Source organism: Pelophylax lessonae (genome assembly GCF_965119305.1).
Source record: "Pelophylax lessonae genome assembly, chromosome: 2".
NCBI lineage: Eukaryota > Metazoa > Chordata > Amphibia > Anura > Ranidae > Pelophylax > Pelophylax lessonae.
Genome location: NC_138769.1, coordinates 741,789,785 through 741,806,669, shown reverse-complemented (window position 1 = coordinate 741,806,669; position 16,885 = coordinate 741,789,785). Strand labels below are relative to the sequence as shown.

At 50.2% G+C, this 16,885-nt stretch overlaps 1 protein-coding gene across 4 annotated transcripts in view; it reads left to right on the top strand.

Annotated features, from left to right (window-relative positions):
• LOC309545762 (uncharacterized protein) overlaps nt 1–16,885 on the top strand; it is a 74,741-nt gene that overhangs the window by 13,209 nt on the left and 44,647 nt on the right. For all 4 annotated transcript variants that reach the window (XM_082245115.1, XM_082245113.1, XM_082245114.1 and 1 more), the window contains exons 2-4: nt 1,846–1,972; nt 7,766–8,346; nt 11,814–11,886. In XM_082245115.1, the coding sequence (XP_082101241.1) occupies nt 1,846–1,972; nt 7,766–8,346; nt 11,814–11,886 (781 nt within the window). The remainder of the gene's footprint in view (nt 1–1,845; nt 1,973–7,765; nt 8,347–11,813; nt 11,887–16,885) is intronic.

The window sequence follows — 16,885 nt, the reverse complement described above, 5'->3', positions numbered from 1 at the left end:
CCTCCTGGGCAAAGTGACGTGTATATATACGTCACTAGCCCGCGAGCCAATAGGGGGCCAGCACGCGCCGCCGGAGGCGCGCTCCCGTCCCCGCTTGTTTTCGGACACTCCTGCGCGAGTGACTGGCGGCTCCGATGTCCGCCGGTCACACGCGATCGTCCGTTACAGAGGGAGAAAGGCAGACGGCTGATGTAAACAAAGCCGCCTGTCATTCTCCCTGATGTAACAGCAGAGATCATACAATCCTGCTATTTAGGATCCTATGTCTCTGTGGTTACATGAAAAGCCACGCCCTTTTACAGTAAGAAACATGGCCCTAGGGACACATTTAACCCCTGCCTCTCCAATAAAGTTAAAGTGGAGTTCCACCCTAATTTTATACTTACCTCCATCTTCTCGCTCCGGGTCACCTGAAAAACAAATGGCTAATCGCATTTTTTTTTTTTTTTTTTACTTACCTTGTAGCGAAGAAAATATACTTACCTTACTTCCTTCTTCCTCGGCCGCGGCCCGTCGTCACTGATTCCTGGGAGCTGAACGTCATCGCTCCCAGGAATCATTGCGCCTGCACCGGCCCCGCTGTCACTTCCGGGTCGCGCGCGTCATCCCCTTCTAAACAGCTTCTGGGCATGCCCAGAAGCTGTGCAGGGATGACGCTGCGGCCCCGGAAGTGACAGCGGGGCCGGTGCAGGGCATCGTGGGACCGAAGAAGGCGGAAGAAGACGCCGAAGAGGATCGCGCTGGCTTCAAGCTGCCCACATCTGAGATGGCAGCGCTGGACAAGACGTTTTCAAGGTAAGTATTTGTCCTAACAGGTAAGTGCAACCCGGGACAGATCAGAGGCTAGCCATTGTGGAATGCACTACCCCTGACTGTCCCGGGGGGATTTAAAAAAAAAAAAAAAAAATTCCAGGGTGGAACTCCGCTTTAACCCCTTCCCTGCCAGTGTCATTTTTACAGTAACAGTGCATATGTATAGCACTGATTACTGTAGTAATGTCACTGGTACCCCCAAAAGTGTCAAAAATGTCAGTCAAGGGTCCGATCTGTCCGCCGCAATGCTGCAGTCCCGCAAAAAAAATTGCAGATCGCCGCCATTACTCGTTAAAAAAAAAAAAAACACCAAAAAAAAAGACAGAAATCTTTCCCTTAGTAAACGCAATAACTTTTGCGCAAACCAATCAAAATACGCTTATTGCGATTTTTTTTTTTTTTTTTTTTTTTTACCAAACATATGAAGCAGAAAACAAATTGGCCAAAAATGGTAAAAAATTTTGATTTTTACATTTTTTTTGTTTTTGGTAATTTCATATAAAAAAAATGTGAAAAATATTGTTGTTTTTGCAAAATTGTCGCTCTTTTTTTGTTTATAGCGCAAAAAGTAAAAATCGCACAGGTGATCAAATACCACCAAAAGAAAGCTCTATTTGTGGGAAAAAAAGGACGCCAATTTCATTTGGGTACAGCGTCGCACGACCGCGCAATTGTCCCTTAAATTCACTCAGTACTGAATCGCAAAATAGGCCCTGGTCAGGAAGGGGGTAAAATCTTCTGGGGCTTAAGTGGTTAAAGTAACGCAGTGCCGAATCGCAAAAATTGGCCTGGTCATTAAAGGGGGAAAATGCTTCCGGTCCAGAAGTGTTTAATATCAAAGTAATGAGGTGTATATACTGTGGGCGGGCAGCGGGTGGTTAAGTATGTGAATGTGGGTAGCCTGGTCACTGGGTAACTTTATTCAGGACGCCATCAACGTCATTTGTCACAAAAAAAAACGTTAAACTTTGTACAAAAAAAAAAAAAAAGTAAGGATCTTTCCTGGATGATGAAATGCGTTTTGTGTTGCAGTCCTCGGTGGGGTTCGATGATTTGGCCGCCTCCTTCTCTAAAGAGGAATGGATGGAGCTGGAGGAGTGGCAGAAGGAGCTGTACAGGAATGTGATGAAGGAGACCTCAGAGACACTCATCTCTCTCGGTAAGACCCCTCACCCGCTAATGAAGCCGGCAGCTCTGTGTCTGGGGGGGGAGGGGCTTCAAAGCTCGCCAGCACACCAGGAAAGATTCAGTGAAAGTTACCTGAAGTGTCACCAACATTCTGGGGCCACACGGGGGGGGGCCTTTTTAGAGGGGTTCTAAAGGCAGAGGTACTTTTTCACATTAATGCGTTCTCTGCATTTAGGTAAAAGACCTTTTGCATACAGCTCCCCCCCCCCCCCCCCCCGATCTCCATCCAGCATTGTACATGAGAGCTCTCTCCCTTTAGGGGGGAGCAGGACTGAGTCGCACTGTGTGTGTAAATGGGAGGGAGCACTTAGCAAGGGGCATTTTGCTGGGGGGAGGAGCCAGAAGCATGCGTGCAGCTCCCCCCCCCCCCCCCCCCCCAAATCTCGATCCAGCATTGTGTATGAGAGCTCTTTCCCTTCTCTAGGGGGGAGCAGGACTGAGTCACACTGTGTGTGTCAATGGGAGGGAGCACTTAGCAAGGGGCATTTTGCTGGGGGGAGGAGCCAGAAGCATGCGTGCAGCTCCCCCCCCCCCCCAAATCTCGATCCAGCATTGTGTATGAGAGCTCTTTCCCTTCTCTAGGGGGGAGCAGGACTGAGTCACACTGTGTGTGTCAATGGGAGGGAGCACTTAGCAAGGGGCATTTTGCTGGGGGGAGGAGCCAGAAGCATGCGTGCAGCTCCCCCCCCCCCCCCAAATCTCGATCCAGCATTGTGTATGAGAGCTCTTTCCCTTCTCTAGGGGGGAGCAGGACTGAGTCACACTGTGTGTGTCAATGGGAGGGAGCACTTAGCAAGGGGCATTTGCCTTAGGGGGAGGAGCCAGAAGCAGTCCCACAGCTCTCCCCCAATCTCGATCCAGCATTGTGTATGAGAGCTCTCTCCCTTTAGGGGGGGGCAGGACTGAGTCGCACTGTGTGTGTCAACGGGAGGGAGCACTTAGCAAGGGGCATTTGCCTTGGGGGAGGAGCCAGGAGCATTGGCTCAGACATGGCAGTGGGAGGCATTGGCTCCTGCTGCTGTCAATCAGTCAGTGAGGGGGGGTGAAGGACTGAGTCGCACTGTGTGTGTCAATGGGAGGGAGCACTTAGCAAGGGGCATTTTGCTGGGGGGAGGAACCAGAAGCATGCGTGCAGCTGCCCCCCCCACCACCAATCTCGATCCAGCATTGTGCATGAGAGCTCTCTCCCTTCTCATTGGCTTAGACACAGCAGTGGGAGGCATTGGCTCCTGCTGCTGTCAATCAGTCAGTGAGGAGGGAGCAGGACTTAGGGGAAAGGATGTGGAGAAGTGCAATGCCATGGATTATCTTGGCAAAGGAGAAGCGCTCACTAACACAGATTTACACAGATTTGTGAACAAAATTTGAGAGAAATCGGCCTTTTGTGTGCATAGAAAAGTCTGAGATCTTTGAGTTCAGTTCATGAAAAATGGGGACAAAAACAAAAGTGTTGTGTTTATAATTTTGTTCAGTGTATGACCGCTTGCCGACCACTCACGGAGCTGCTACTGCGGCGGGCAAAGTGGCTCGTTATCGTCTGGCGACATCGACCTATGTCACCGGACTCTCCTCTCTCTCGTATTCAGTCACAGCGGGAGTCGGGCCAGGGGAGGAGCGGCAGTGATCACCGCCGCTCTTCCCAAATCGTTGGGGATCGAGTGAGTAGATCCGCCCACTTGTGTAAACAAAGTGGGCGGATCTCCTCTGTGACAGGCAGGGACAGATTACAGGGTTCAGCATAGCTCAACCTGCGATCTGTGTCTGTGTCACACAGTCCCCTCCCCCCCACACACGTCAGTAAGCATGAGGCACACATTTAACCCCTTGATCACCAACAGTGTTAACCCCTTCCCTGCCAGTGTCATTATTACAGTAACAGTGAATATGTATAGCACTGATTACTGCAGTAATGTCACTGGTACCCCCAAAAGTATCAAAAATGTCAGTTAGGGGCCCAATCTGTCCGCCGCAATGTCGCAGTCCTGCAAAAAAAATCGCAGATCGCCGCCATTACTAGTAAAAAAAAAAAAAAACAATAAAAATGACAGAAATCTTTCCCTTAGTTAGTAAACGCAATAACTTTTGCGCAAACCAATCAAAATACGCTTATTGTGATTTTTTTTTTTTTTTTTAGCAGAAAACAAATTGGCCTAAAATGTTAAAAAATTTTGATTTATACATTTTTTTGGGAATGTTATATATCAGAATGTGAAAAATATATATTTTTTTTTTTTCAAAAATTAAAAATCGCACAGGTGATCAAATACCACCAAAAGAAATCTCTATTTGTGGGGGAAAAAAAGATATACCGTATATACTCGAGTATAAGCCGAGTTTTTCAGCACATTTTTTGTGCTGAAAACGTCCCCCTCGGCTTATACTCGAGTCAAGAAAAAAAAAAAAAAAAGTCCCCTGGCCGCTCCGACGTGCTTAAGCTTTAAAAATGGCGCCGCCCGGCGCCGACACGTCATTGCGCAAGCGCCGCCGCCGCTCGGGAGAGGCCGGAAATAGCCGAAAGTATACGAGCGGCGGCGGCGCTTGCGCAATGACGTGTCGGCGCCGGGCGGCGCCATTTTTAAAATGAAGGCGCCTCTGGAACAGGTAAGTGAAACAGCTGCACTACCTGCCATTATGCAGGGCTGCGGGCACACTACAAGGGATGCAGTGCTGCGGGCATGGTCCACCTGTACCATGCGCACAGCACTGCATCTCCTGTAGCATGCCCACAACCCCCGATCCTCTTGTACCATGCCAGTACCCTGCATTCTCCTGCACCATGCCAGTACCCTGCATTCTCCTGCACCATGCCAGCCACCCTGCATTCTCCTGCACCATGCCAGCCACCCTGCATTCTCCTGCACCATGCCAGCCACCCTGCATTCTCCTGCACCATGCCAGCCACCCTGCATTCTCCTGCACCATGCCAGCCACCCTGCATTCTCCTGCACCATGCCAGCCACCCTGCATTCTCCTGCACCATGCCAGCCACCCTGCATTCTCCTGCACCATGCCAGCCACCCTGCATTCTCCTGTACCATGCCAGCCACCCTGCATTCTCCTGTACCATGCCAGCCACCCTGCATTCTCCTGTACCATGCCAGCCACCCTGCATTCTCCTGTACCATGCCAGCCACCCTGCATTCTCCTGTACCATGCCAGTCACCCTGCATTCTCCCGCACCATGCCAGTCACCCTGCATTCTCCCGCACCATGCCAGTCACCCTGCATTCTCCCGCACCATGCCAGTCACCCTGCATTCTCCCGCACCATGCCAGTCACCCTGCATTCTCCCGAACCATGCCAGTCACCCTGCATTCTCTTGTACCATGCCAGTCACCCTGCATTCTCTTGTACCATGCCCGCCGCCCTGCATTCTCTTGTACCATGCCCGCCGCCCTGCATTCTCTTGTACCATGCCCGCCGCCCTGCATTCTCCTGCACCATGCCAGTCACCCTGCATTCTCCCGCACCATGCCAGTCACCCTGCATTCTCCCGCACCATGCCAGTCACCCTGCATTCTCCTGCACCATGCCAGTCACCCTGCATTTTCCTGTACCATGCCCGCCGCCCTGCATTCTCTTGTACCATGCCCGCCGCCCTGCATTCTCCTGCACCATGCCCGCCGCCCTGCATTCTCCTGCACCATGCCAGTCACCCTGCATTCTCCTGCACCATGCCAGCCACCCTGCATTCTCCTGCACCATGCCAGCCACCCTGCATTCTCCTGTACCATGCCAGCCACCCTGCATTCTCCTGTACCATGCCAGTCACCCTGCATTCTCCTGTACCATGCCAGTACCCTGCATTCTCCTGCACCATGCCAGCCACCCTGCATTCTCCTGTACCATGCCAGTACCCTGCATTCTCCTGCACCATGCCAGTCACCCTGCATTCTCCCGTACCATGCCCGCCGCCCTGCATTCTCCCGTACCATGCCCGCCGCCCTGCATTCTCCTGTACCATGCCCGCCGCCCTGCATTCTCCCGTACCATGCCCGCCGCCCTGCATTCTCCCATACCATGCCCGCCGCCCTGCATTCTCCTGTACCATGCCCGCCGCCCTGCATTCTCCTGTACCATGCCAGTACCCTTCATTCTCCTGTACCATGCCAGTACCCTGCATTCTCCTGTACCATGCCAGTACCCTGCATTCTCCTGTACCATGCCAGTACCCTGCATTCTCCTGTACCATGCCAGTACCCTGCATTCTCCTGTACCATGCCAGTACCCTGCATTCTCCTGTACCATGCCAGTACCCTGCATTCTCCTGTACCATGCCAGTACCCTGCATTCTCCTGTACAATGCCAGTACCCTGCATTCTCCTGCACCATGCCAGTCACCCTGCATTCTCCTGCACCATGCCAGTCACCCTGCATTCTCCTGCACCATGCCAGTACCCTGCATTCTCCTGTACCATGCCAGTACCCTGCATTCTCCTGCACCATGCCAGTACCCTGCATTCTCCTGCACCATGCCAGTCACCCTGCATTCTCCTGCACCATGCCAGTCACCCTGCATTCTCCTGCACCATGCCAGTCACCCTGCATTCTCCTGCACCATGCCAGTCACCCTGCATTCTCCTGCACCATGCCAGTCACCCTGCATTCTCCTGCACCATGCCAGTCACTCTGCATTCTCCTGTACCATGCCAGTCACCCTGCATTCTCCTGCACCATGCCAGTCACCCTGCATTCTCCTGCACCATGCCAGTCACCCTGCATTCTCCTGCACCATGCCAGTCACCCTGCATTCTCCTGTACCATGCCCGTACCCTGCATTCTCCTGTACCATGCCCGTACCCTGCATTCTCCTGTACCATGCCAGTCACCCTGCATTCTCCTGTACCATGCCAGTCACCCTGCATTCTCCTGTACCATGCCTGCCACCCTGCATTCTCACCCTAGGCTTATACTCGAGTCAATCATTTTTCCCATCTTTTTGTGGTAAAAGTAGGGGCCTCGGCTTATACTCGAGTATATACGGTATATATAATTTGGATACAGCGTCGCACGACCGCGCAATTGTCCGTTAAAGTAACGCAGTGCCGAATCCTGGTCAGGAATGGGGTAAAATCTTCCGGTCTTAAAGTGGTTAAAAATACTCTCATTGAGGATTTTTTTGTCAAAGACATGTAGCTAAATACATTTTGGCCTAAATATATGACAAAAATTGAATATATTGGATATTTTGTAACTGTCAAAGTAGAAAATGTCAATTTTTTTCGCAAAATTTTCGCTTTTTTATTAATATCGCAAAAAATGAAAAGAGCAGAGGTGATCAAATACCACCAAAAGAAAGCTCTGTTTGTGGGGGAAAAAGGACGTAAATTTTGTTTGGGTACGGCGTTGCATGACCGCGCAATTGTCAGTTAAAGTCGCGCAGTGCCAAGTTGAAAAAAGTGGCCTGGACGTAAAGCAGGAAAATCCTCCGGTGGTAAAGTGTATGATGAGAGTTATAAAGTTTTTGAATAAACTGCCCACTAGATGGCGCTTTTCCCTTTCTATACACACACAGGAGCAGTGAGGGAAATCGCTTTCCTGTTCAGATTGCATGCGATTGTTTGCAGTGCGATTTGCCCCCATTTATTTTGTATTGGCACAAAGTATCGGTACTCGATATCGGCGAGTATTTGACTGAAAGTATCGGTACACTCGCTCGCCGTTATCGGTGCATCCCTACCTATCATTATATATCTGTACTTGTATATACGTTCCTCCCATGTGATGTATTCTGTGTCCCTAACCTCTCTTGTCTCCTATCCAGGTGAGGGTCTGGTAGAGAAAGCCATCGGTGAGAAGACATCGGTAGAGGCGGCCGGGGCTCCCAGCCTGGGTGCCGATTGTACGAATATCGTACCGCTGTGTGCTGAGGAAGCGGCGGGTGGAGGGGAAGGGCCGCTGGCTCAGACGCTGGACATTGCCGAGGGGAAGGCGCCGCCATCTTTTACCGGGGGGGCGGATAAGATCCGGATGAAGTTCCTGGACCGCTCGGAAGCCGGTAACAGCCAGCGGCCGCACGCCTGCGCGGAATGCAGCAAGGTCTTTTACAACAAGCGAACGTTGAAGGCCCACCTGCAGGCCCACCTCGGGGAGCGATCGTACATTTGTAACGTGTGCGGGAAGTGTTTCCGGCGGCACACGTCGCTGCTTATTCACGAACGCATTCACACCGGGGAGCGGCCCTATCACTGCACGCAGTGCGGAAAGAGCTTCGTACAGAGGCAGCACCTGAGCACCCACCAGAAGACCCACACAGGAGAGAAGCCTTTCCAGTGCTCTGACTGCGGGAAGGGCTTCCGATGGCGCTCCGAGCTGCTGAAACACCAGAAGGTCCACCAGGAAGAGGTGGGTTCAAGGTTGGGGGTGGGGCGGGGGGGGCAGTACATTGGAAGGACGCCGGGTTCAGTTATATAAAAGTGTGCTCTTGTTTAGTGTCAGCAGGTTGTAGGTGAATAGTAGAGCGCCCCCATGCTCTGACAGCTCCTCATTACATAGGGGTGCATTTATAACACCATGGCATGCGTTTTATGCTTCCACTTGCCTACCAGCAGCATACCTGTACACCGCTGGACTTGAAACACTTGCCGACCGCCGCAACTACATATACTGCGGCGGTCAGCCCCTCACAGGCAAAGTGACGTACCGGTACGTCACTAGCCTGTGAGGTTCTGGGGAGCGGACCCCCCCCCCCCCCGCGCGTCTGACCGGCGGACCCGATGTCCGCCGGTCACTCAGCGATCGTCGGGGGAGAGGGAGAAAGTCAGGCGGCTGATGTAAACAAGCCGCCTGTCATTCTCCCTGGTGTAGAAACACTGATCACACGGTTCTACTATGTAGGACCGTTGATCACTGTTCCTACACCTCAAGCCACAGCCAATCACAGTTAGAATCACGCCCCTAGGGACACACACAGCCCCTCCCTCTCAAATAAAGTTAACCCCTTCACTGCCAGTGTATTTTTACAGTAACAGTGCATATGTATAGCACTGATTACTGTAGTAATGTCACTGGTACCCCCAAAAGTGTCAAAAATGTCAGTCAAGGGTCCGATCTGTCCGCCGCAATGTCGCAGTCCCGCAAAAAAAAATCGCAGATCGCCGCCATTACGCATTAAAAAAAAAAAACAACAAAAATCTTTCCCTTTGTTAGTAAACACGATAACTTTTGCGCAAACCAATCAAAATACGCTTTTTGCAATTTTTTTTTTTACCAAACATAGGTAGCAGAAAACAAATTGGCCGAAAATGTTAAAAAATTTTGATTTTTACATTTTCTTTTGGGAATTTCATATAAAAAAATGTGAAAAATATTGTTATTTTTGCAAATTTGTCGCTCTTTTTTTGTTTATAGCGCATGATCAAAAAATCGCACAGGTGATCAAATACCACCAAAAGAAAGCTCTGTTTGTGGGAAAAAAAATGACGTTTAAGGTACAGCGTCGCACAACCGCGCAATTGTCCGTTAAAGTCACGCAGTGCCGAATCTCAAAATAGGCCCTGGTCAGGAAGGGGGTAAAATCTTCTGGGGCTTAAGTGCTTAAGTGAATATACCGGGCATCATCCCGGTATTTTTTTTTTTAAATCTTTTTATTGTTTTTTTTTTTTTTTTTTTTTTTTTAAACAATACCAGCAAACATCCAGTTACAACAGAAAAATGAAAAATAGACATGAGTGACCCTGGCAGGGGAAAAGAATGTTTTACAATATAGAATGACTTATTGCAGAACCCCAGGAGGGTCGGGGTGCTGAGGAACAGGGAAAGGCTCCCACAAGTCTGCTGGAGGTTGTAAGCTACCCTTTTCACATGACAACTCATACAATCCAATTACCACTCAGTGCAGATTGCAGGACTATCTGTGACCCGAATCGAGGCAATGCCGATACACATCCGTTCTTATGGTATCTCAGAGGCTGTAGAAGGCTCTCCCAACCATTTGGACCACACCCTGTCATATTTTTTTGGGGCACCCTCTATGTGTATAGCTATCTTTATAAAGAGGAAAGTTTTTGTTGACCAGTTGTTTCCAGAAGGTGACAGACGGGGGAGAGGATTTCTTCCAGTGAAGTGCTGTTGCTTTCCTAGCGTAAAATAGGCGCAAGCTTATCATGGTGCTCCCTGCAACTGTGGGGACTGATTGTTCAATGAGGCCAAGTATACAGATTGACATGGAAGGCTGCAGAGACATGCCACTGACCGTGTTGATGAAAGCAAGGATTTCACTCCAGAAGCCAGACACGACCGGCCAAGCCCAAAAAACACTGCTACATTAGTTCTGGATGGCGGGAGGAAGGGTTAGAACCTCAGTCTAGGTTTCCTTACCTACTAACTGCTACGTGCTGCCGGGGCCCCATTGGCTGCTACGTGCTGCCGGGGCCCCATTGGCTTCTACGTGCTGCCGGGCCCCATTGGCTGCTACGTGCTGCCGGGCCCCCATTGGCTGCTACGTGCTGCCGGGGCCCCATTGGCTGCTACGTGCTGCCGGGGCCCCATTGGCTGCTACGTGCTGCCGGGGCCCCATTGGCTGCTACGTGCTGCCGGGGCCCCATTGGCTGCTACGTGCTGCCGGGGCCCCATTGGCTGCTACGTGCTGCCGGGGCCCCATTGGCTGCTACGTGCTGCCGGGGCCCCATTGGCTGCTACGTGCTGCCGGGGCCCCATTGGCTGCTACGTGCTGCCGGGGCCCCATTGGCTGCTACGTGCTGCCGGGGCCCCATTGGCTGCTACGTGCTGCCGGGGCCCCATTGGCTGCTACGTGCTGCCGGGCCCCCATTGGCTGCTACGTGCTGCCGGGCCCCATTGGCTGCCAGGGGTGCCCAGGTTCCGCAGAGAGGATCTGTCAGTGTGGTTTAGAAGTAGCAGCTTTGTGCAAACCCATCGAAAATCAAGGAGAGGGGGCAGCAGGGGGCCAACAGAGACTGGAATCCAATCCCCCCCAAAGTCTTCCATTAAACATTCATAAAAAAAAGTGGTTGTAGACCCTCACATAAACCCACTGAAGGGACTGGACTCAGGTGATACACAGAGATGACACAATCTTCCTACATAAGTTGCACCTGTTTATCTACAGTATTCTCTCTACATCCCTTCAAAGTCCAGATCTTATAAAGCGTGTCTGAGCGGTCAGAAAAAAGGGGGCGGAGAGCTGAAGTAGCGCTCTGCAGAGCTCAGTAAGGAGAGCGGATTGGAGGGAAGAGACACACACACACCTGAGGCTGTCAATCAGCTGGAGGTCCCTCCCCTGTCACCCTTTTTTCTCTTGGTGTCAGGAAAACCTGTCAGAAGTGACTCATACAGAGGAAGCAGGCAGCAGACAGAAATGACACTTAGAGCTCTGGACTGAGACAAGTACACATGCTTTGTTCAGATTTCATGTCTGAGGTTTACAAAACACAGACAGTAATGAAACCTAGACTGAGGTTCTAACCCTTCCTCCCGCCATCCAGAACTAATGCAGCAGCTGGACTCGTTCACACTGAATGCGACTTTCAAATTGTGCTGCTGGAAATCTCACGATTTCAAAGCCGCAGGTCAGTGCGATTTCAGGTGTGACTTGCCGAATATCTGTGTGACTTTATACACAGATGTCTATGCAAGTTGCACCTGAAATTGCCAAAAAAGAAAGCAGGAACTTTTATTTTTTTATTTAATTCAGTACAGCACCGCAAAGTCGGAGTCGCAGCAATTTGAACGGCTCCATTGCCGGCAATAGGGTGCGACTTGCCATGCGTTTTGGAACGGTCAAATCGCATGGCAAGTCGCAGCGGTGTGAACTGGTTGTTTCATATTGCTCAGTATGTGTGTTTTTGTTTCAGGTCCCTGAAACGTTGGTGAAGGAAGAACCGGGAGATTCGAATAGCTGTGTGAAGGATGAAGAATCGAACACAGGTACACTACAATCACCACCAGGGTGCGCCACATACTGTTCACTGTATACTGTGCAAGAGGCTGTATATGAAGACATACTACAAGTGTTACTTCATTGCAGATTGTTGTATTACTGCTTACAGTTACACCGGGGTAATTAAAGTTGTCAGAAGGTGCATTCGATGCAATAGAATGAAAAGCCTTCTGTGTGTAGCAGCCTTCCCAGCCCCCCCTAATACTTACCTGAGCCCCATCTCTGTCCAGCGATGTTCATGAGTCCCTCATCTGTCCGGTACTCTCCCTCCTGAATGGCTTAGAGACAGCTTCAGCGCCATTGGCTCTGTCTGTCAATCAAAGTCAGTTAGCCAATCAGGGGAGAGAGGGGGGCGGTGCCAAACCGCAGCTCCATGTCTGAATGGACAGACGGAGCTGTAGCTCGGGTGCCCGTTTGCAGAGTTTCATACGAGGTCTCTGCAAAGGGAGATTCTGGCCAAAATGGGAGAAGACTCAGCAGTCTCTGGAAATCCGATCTGGCTGAGCCGGGGCTCCAAGGGGTCCCTGATATGGTGGCTTCGTTCTCCGGCGATTCGGCTGGGCAAATCCTTCATCTCCTTGTATTGGACAGTGGTCACCACGGATGCCAGCCTGTCTGGCTGGGGAGGCGTCCTTGGCAAAAATTCTCCTCAGCGGATCTGGACACTGGAAGATCAATGTCTTGGAAATCCAAGCGATCAGACTGTGCCTGGATCATTGGATGGATCATCTTCAGGGATGCCCAGTGTGCATTCAACCGGACAATACCACGGCCATGGCTTATGTCAATCACCAAGTGGGCACAAAAAGTGTCCTGGCGGCTCTGGAGGTAGCCAGCATTCTAAGGTGGGCAGAACGGTTCATTTCAGCCCTCTCCCCCATACAGATTCCTGGGGTCGAAAACTGGCAGGCGGATTACCTCAGTCGGCATCCATTGGACTAATGGGTGTGGTCCCTTTATCTGGAGGTGTTTCATCAGTTGTGTCTCCGGTGGGCATATCCGGTGGAAATGTTGGCGTCTCGGCTCAACAAAAAGGTGCAGAGGTTTGTGGCTCGGTCATGAGATCCTCTGGCAGATGCCACGGACGCGCTGGTGGCCCCATGGGGTCAGTATCGTCTTATGTCTTCCCTCCTCTCAGGCTTCTGCCAAGACTTTTACGCAGGATCCAGGCAGCAGGGATTCCGGTCATCTTAGTGTCTCCAGACTGGCCTCGCTGGGCTTGGTACGCCGATCTGGTGCGGCTGGTAGCTGGCGTTCCTTGGAATCTTCCTCACAGGGAGAATCTGCTGTCCCAAGGACCAATCTTCTATCCTGCTTTACAGTCGCTGGCTTTGACGGCTTGGTTGTTGAACACCAAGTGCTGATGGATGGAGGTGAGTCCATGATTCCAGCGCTGTTAAAAGCTAATGAAATCTACTTCTAGGAAGATCTACCATCGTATGTGGAAGACGTACATTGCGTGGTGTGAGTCTCTTGAGGTTCATCCTCGCTTCTTCTCGGTGGCTCGGATTTTGACCTTCCTTCAATGGGGGGGAGGTTGAACAGAAATTGGCCTTGGGTACCATCAAGGGCCAGGTGTCGGCTTTGGCGGTCTTCTTCCAACGACCCTTGGCCACAGACTCCCTGGTGCGTACCTTCAGGGTGTCCGACATTTGGTTCCTCCGGTGCTGTCTCCGTTGCCGCCTAGGAACCTCAATTTGGTGCTTTGAGTCCTCCAGAATCCTCTGTTTGGGAGATTCCCCTGCTTACGCTGTCTCAGATGGTGGCTTTTTTGGTGGCTATCACCTCTGCGCGCATGGTGTCGAAACTGGCAGTGTTATGATGCCATTCACCTTGGTGTTTCAGAGATGAGGTGTTTCTTGGCCCCTTTCCGTCTTTCCTCCCAAAGGTTGTCTTTGATTTTCATTTGAATGAAGACATTGTGTTGCCTTCCCAGTGTCCCAGGCCGAAACATCTGAAGGAAATTGCCTTGCTTGCCATGGATGTGGTCGGGGCAATTAGGATGTACCTGGCAGCTACGGAGTCTTTTCGGAAGTCAGACTATTGTGGTCACGTATGGGTCTCAGAAAGGGTTGTCCACTTCCTCTGCGACCATTTTCAGATGGATCAGACAGACGGTGGTTCAGGCCTATTCCATCAGGGGTGTCAGGTTCCTCCTTTCCCTATCAAGGTGTTCTCTACTCGGGAACTTGGTGCCTCCTGGGCCTTCTGTCATCAGGCGTCGGTGATGCAGCTTTGAAAGGTGGCAACCTGGTCGTCGGTGCACACTTTCACAAAGTTCTATAAAGTGGATGTGTTGGCATCTGCGGAGGCTTCTTTTGGCCGCAAGATTTTGCAGGCTGCTGTTTAGAGGATGTGATCCTCTTTTGGGGTGTATTGTTTTTTCAGGTGGGACTCCAGTTGTTTGGGTTCTCTGGTTGGCTACTGTTTAACCTTGGGAAATTTTTTTTTTTTTTTTTCCCACCCCTCATGTTTGACACTGCTTTGGGACATCCTAATGGTTATAAATATCAGGAGTTGTGTCTGCCAATGAACGAAAGAGAGAATGGGATTTTTGACTTTTGAATCCATTTCTCTGATGTTCATTGATGGACACAGCACCCACCCCTCTGTGGAGTTATAATTCTTCTGACAACTTGTAACAAAACGGAGTGCCTATAGCAGGGAGAGGGAGTATACCCCCTGGGACTGCCCATAGGCGTAGCCACAATCTTTCTGCCTAGTGTCCTACTCCTGTAGGGGGCAGTATAACCCAATGGTTAAGAAGAATCAGGAGCTGTGTCCGTCAATGGAACATCAGAGAAATGGATTTTACAGTAATTAAAAAAATCCTGTTTTTTAAAATCTGGCGCCTTTAACCGCTTGCCGACTGCGCACAGTATATTTACTGCGGCAGTCAGCCCCGGCCAGGCAGAGTGACGTAGATCTACGTCGCTAGCCTGTGACCGGCTTTTGAGTCAATTGCGGGCAGGCGCTGAGGCTCTTTCACAGAGGATCCCGCGCGTGTGACCGGCGGACCCGATGTCCGCCGGTCACGCTACGATCGTCGGTAGAGCGGGAGAAAGGCGGGCGGCTTATGTAAACAAGCCGCCTGTCATTCTCCCCTGTGTAAAAATGGAGATCAGACGGTTCTACTATGTAGAACCGTTGATCTCTGTTTTTACAATAGGAGACATGTCCCCCTACAGTTAGAAACACGCCCCTAGGACACACTTATCCCCTCCCTCTCCAATACAGTTAACCCCTTCCCTGCCAGTGTAATTTTTACAGTAACAGTGCATATGTATAGCACTGATTACTGCAGTAATGTCACTGGTAACCCCAAAAGTGTCAGAAATGTCAGTCAAGGGTCCGATCTGTCCGCCGCAATGTCGCAGTCATGCAAAAAAAATCGCAGATCGCCGCCATTACTCGTTAAAAAAACACCAAAAATGACAAAAATCTTTCCCTTTGTTAGTAAACGCAATAACTTTTGCGCAAACCAATCAAAATATGCTTTTTGCGATTTTTTTTTTTTTTTTTTTTTTTTTTTTACCAAACATATGTAGCATAAAACAAATTGGCCGAAAATGTTAAAAAAATTTGACTTTTACATTTTTTTTGGGGGGGAATTTCATATATAAAAAAAGTGAAAAATATTGTTATTTTTGCAAAATTGACGCTCTTTTTTTTGTTTATAGCGCATGATCAAAAAATCGCACAGGTGATCAAATACCACCAAAAGAAAGCTCTGTTTGTGGGAAAAAAAGGACGTGAAATTCGTTTAGGTACAGCGTCGCACGACCGCGCAATTGTCCGTTAAAGTCACGCAGTAAAAAACCGCAAAAAACCCCCTGGTCAGGAAGGGGGTAAAATCTTCCGGGGCTTAAGTGGTTAATGCTACAGTAACCGGATGTGACGCCATGACATTGCTTCCGGGTTACTAAATCCGAGACCCGATCAAAGCAGATTCCGGTGTTCCGTGAAAAAACCATACCCATAAAAATTCCATACCCTCGTCACTTCCGGTGCACCTACGTCACCACCTACGTCAGTGAACAGCTGAGGAGCTTACTAGTGCGCATGCTCGGAGGGTATGGAATGTTCACGGTAGTGTGTTATAAGGTTACACCGCATCAGCTGTTGTGGCGGTTACATTAAAACCTCTCCGCTGCAACATGAATCATCTCCGCTCCTACCCCTGTCACTTTCCTGATCTTGGCTACTAAATGTAAAAGCGGATCACGGAGCCGAGATCTCCGTGATTTAGATTTCATACACCCGCCGCCGCTTTTACATTTATTAGCCAAGATCAGGGAAGTGACAGGGGTAGGAGCGGGGATGATTCATGTTGCAGCCGAGCTGTTTTCTCTGTCGCTCATTGACAGACGTAGTCCTCCTTGATTAATATCAACTCGGGTTATACTGCCCTCTACAGGAGTAGGACTAGACAGGAAAGAAAGTTCTGGCCACACCCTAGGGGCAGTCCCAGAGGGTATATCCTCTCACTTCCTGCTACAGCAAATCATTTTTTTTCCGTTGGAATTTCAGTTGAGTCTCATCCTTTGATTGATGAGCCTTTAAAACTTCTAGTTGGCACCGGTTGGGCCTTCTAGATTGGATTTTGATTTCCATTTTTCCCACCCCTCATTTGTGGCACTGCTTTGGGACGTCCCGAGTTGATATTAATCAAGGAGGACTACGTCTGTCAATGAGCGACAGAGAAAAATGGATTTTTGTAAAATCTTACCGTAAAATCCTTTTCTCTTAAGCTCATTGACAGACGTAGTACCCGCCCCTCTGTTTTCTGAGTTGGGTTGGGTTAAATTCTCTAAACACTGCTTTGTGACATAACTAATATCCTGTAGCAGGAAGTGAGAGGATATACCCTCTGGGACTGCCCCTAAGGTGTGGCCAGAACGTTTTCTTTCCTGTCTAGTCCTACTCCTGTAGAGGGCAGTATAACCCGAGTTGATATTAATCAAGGAGGACTACGTCTGTCAATGA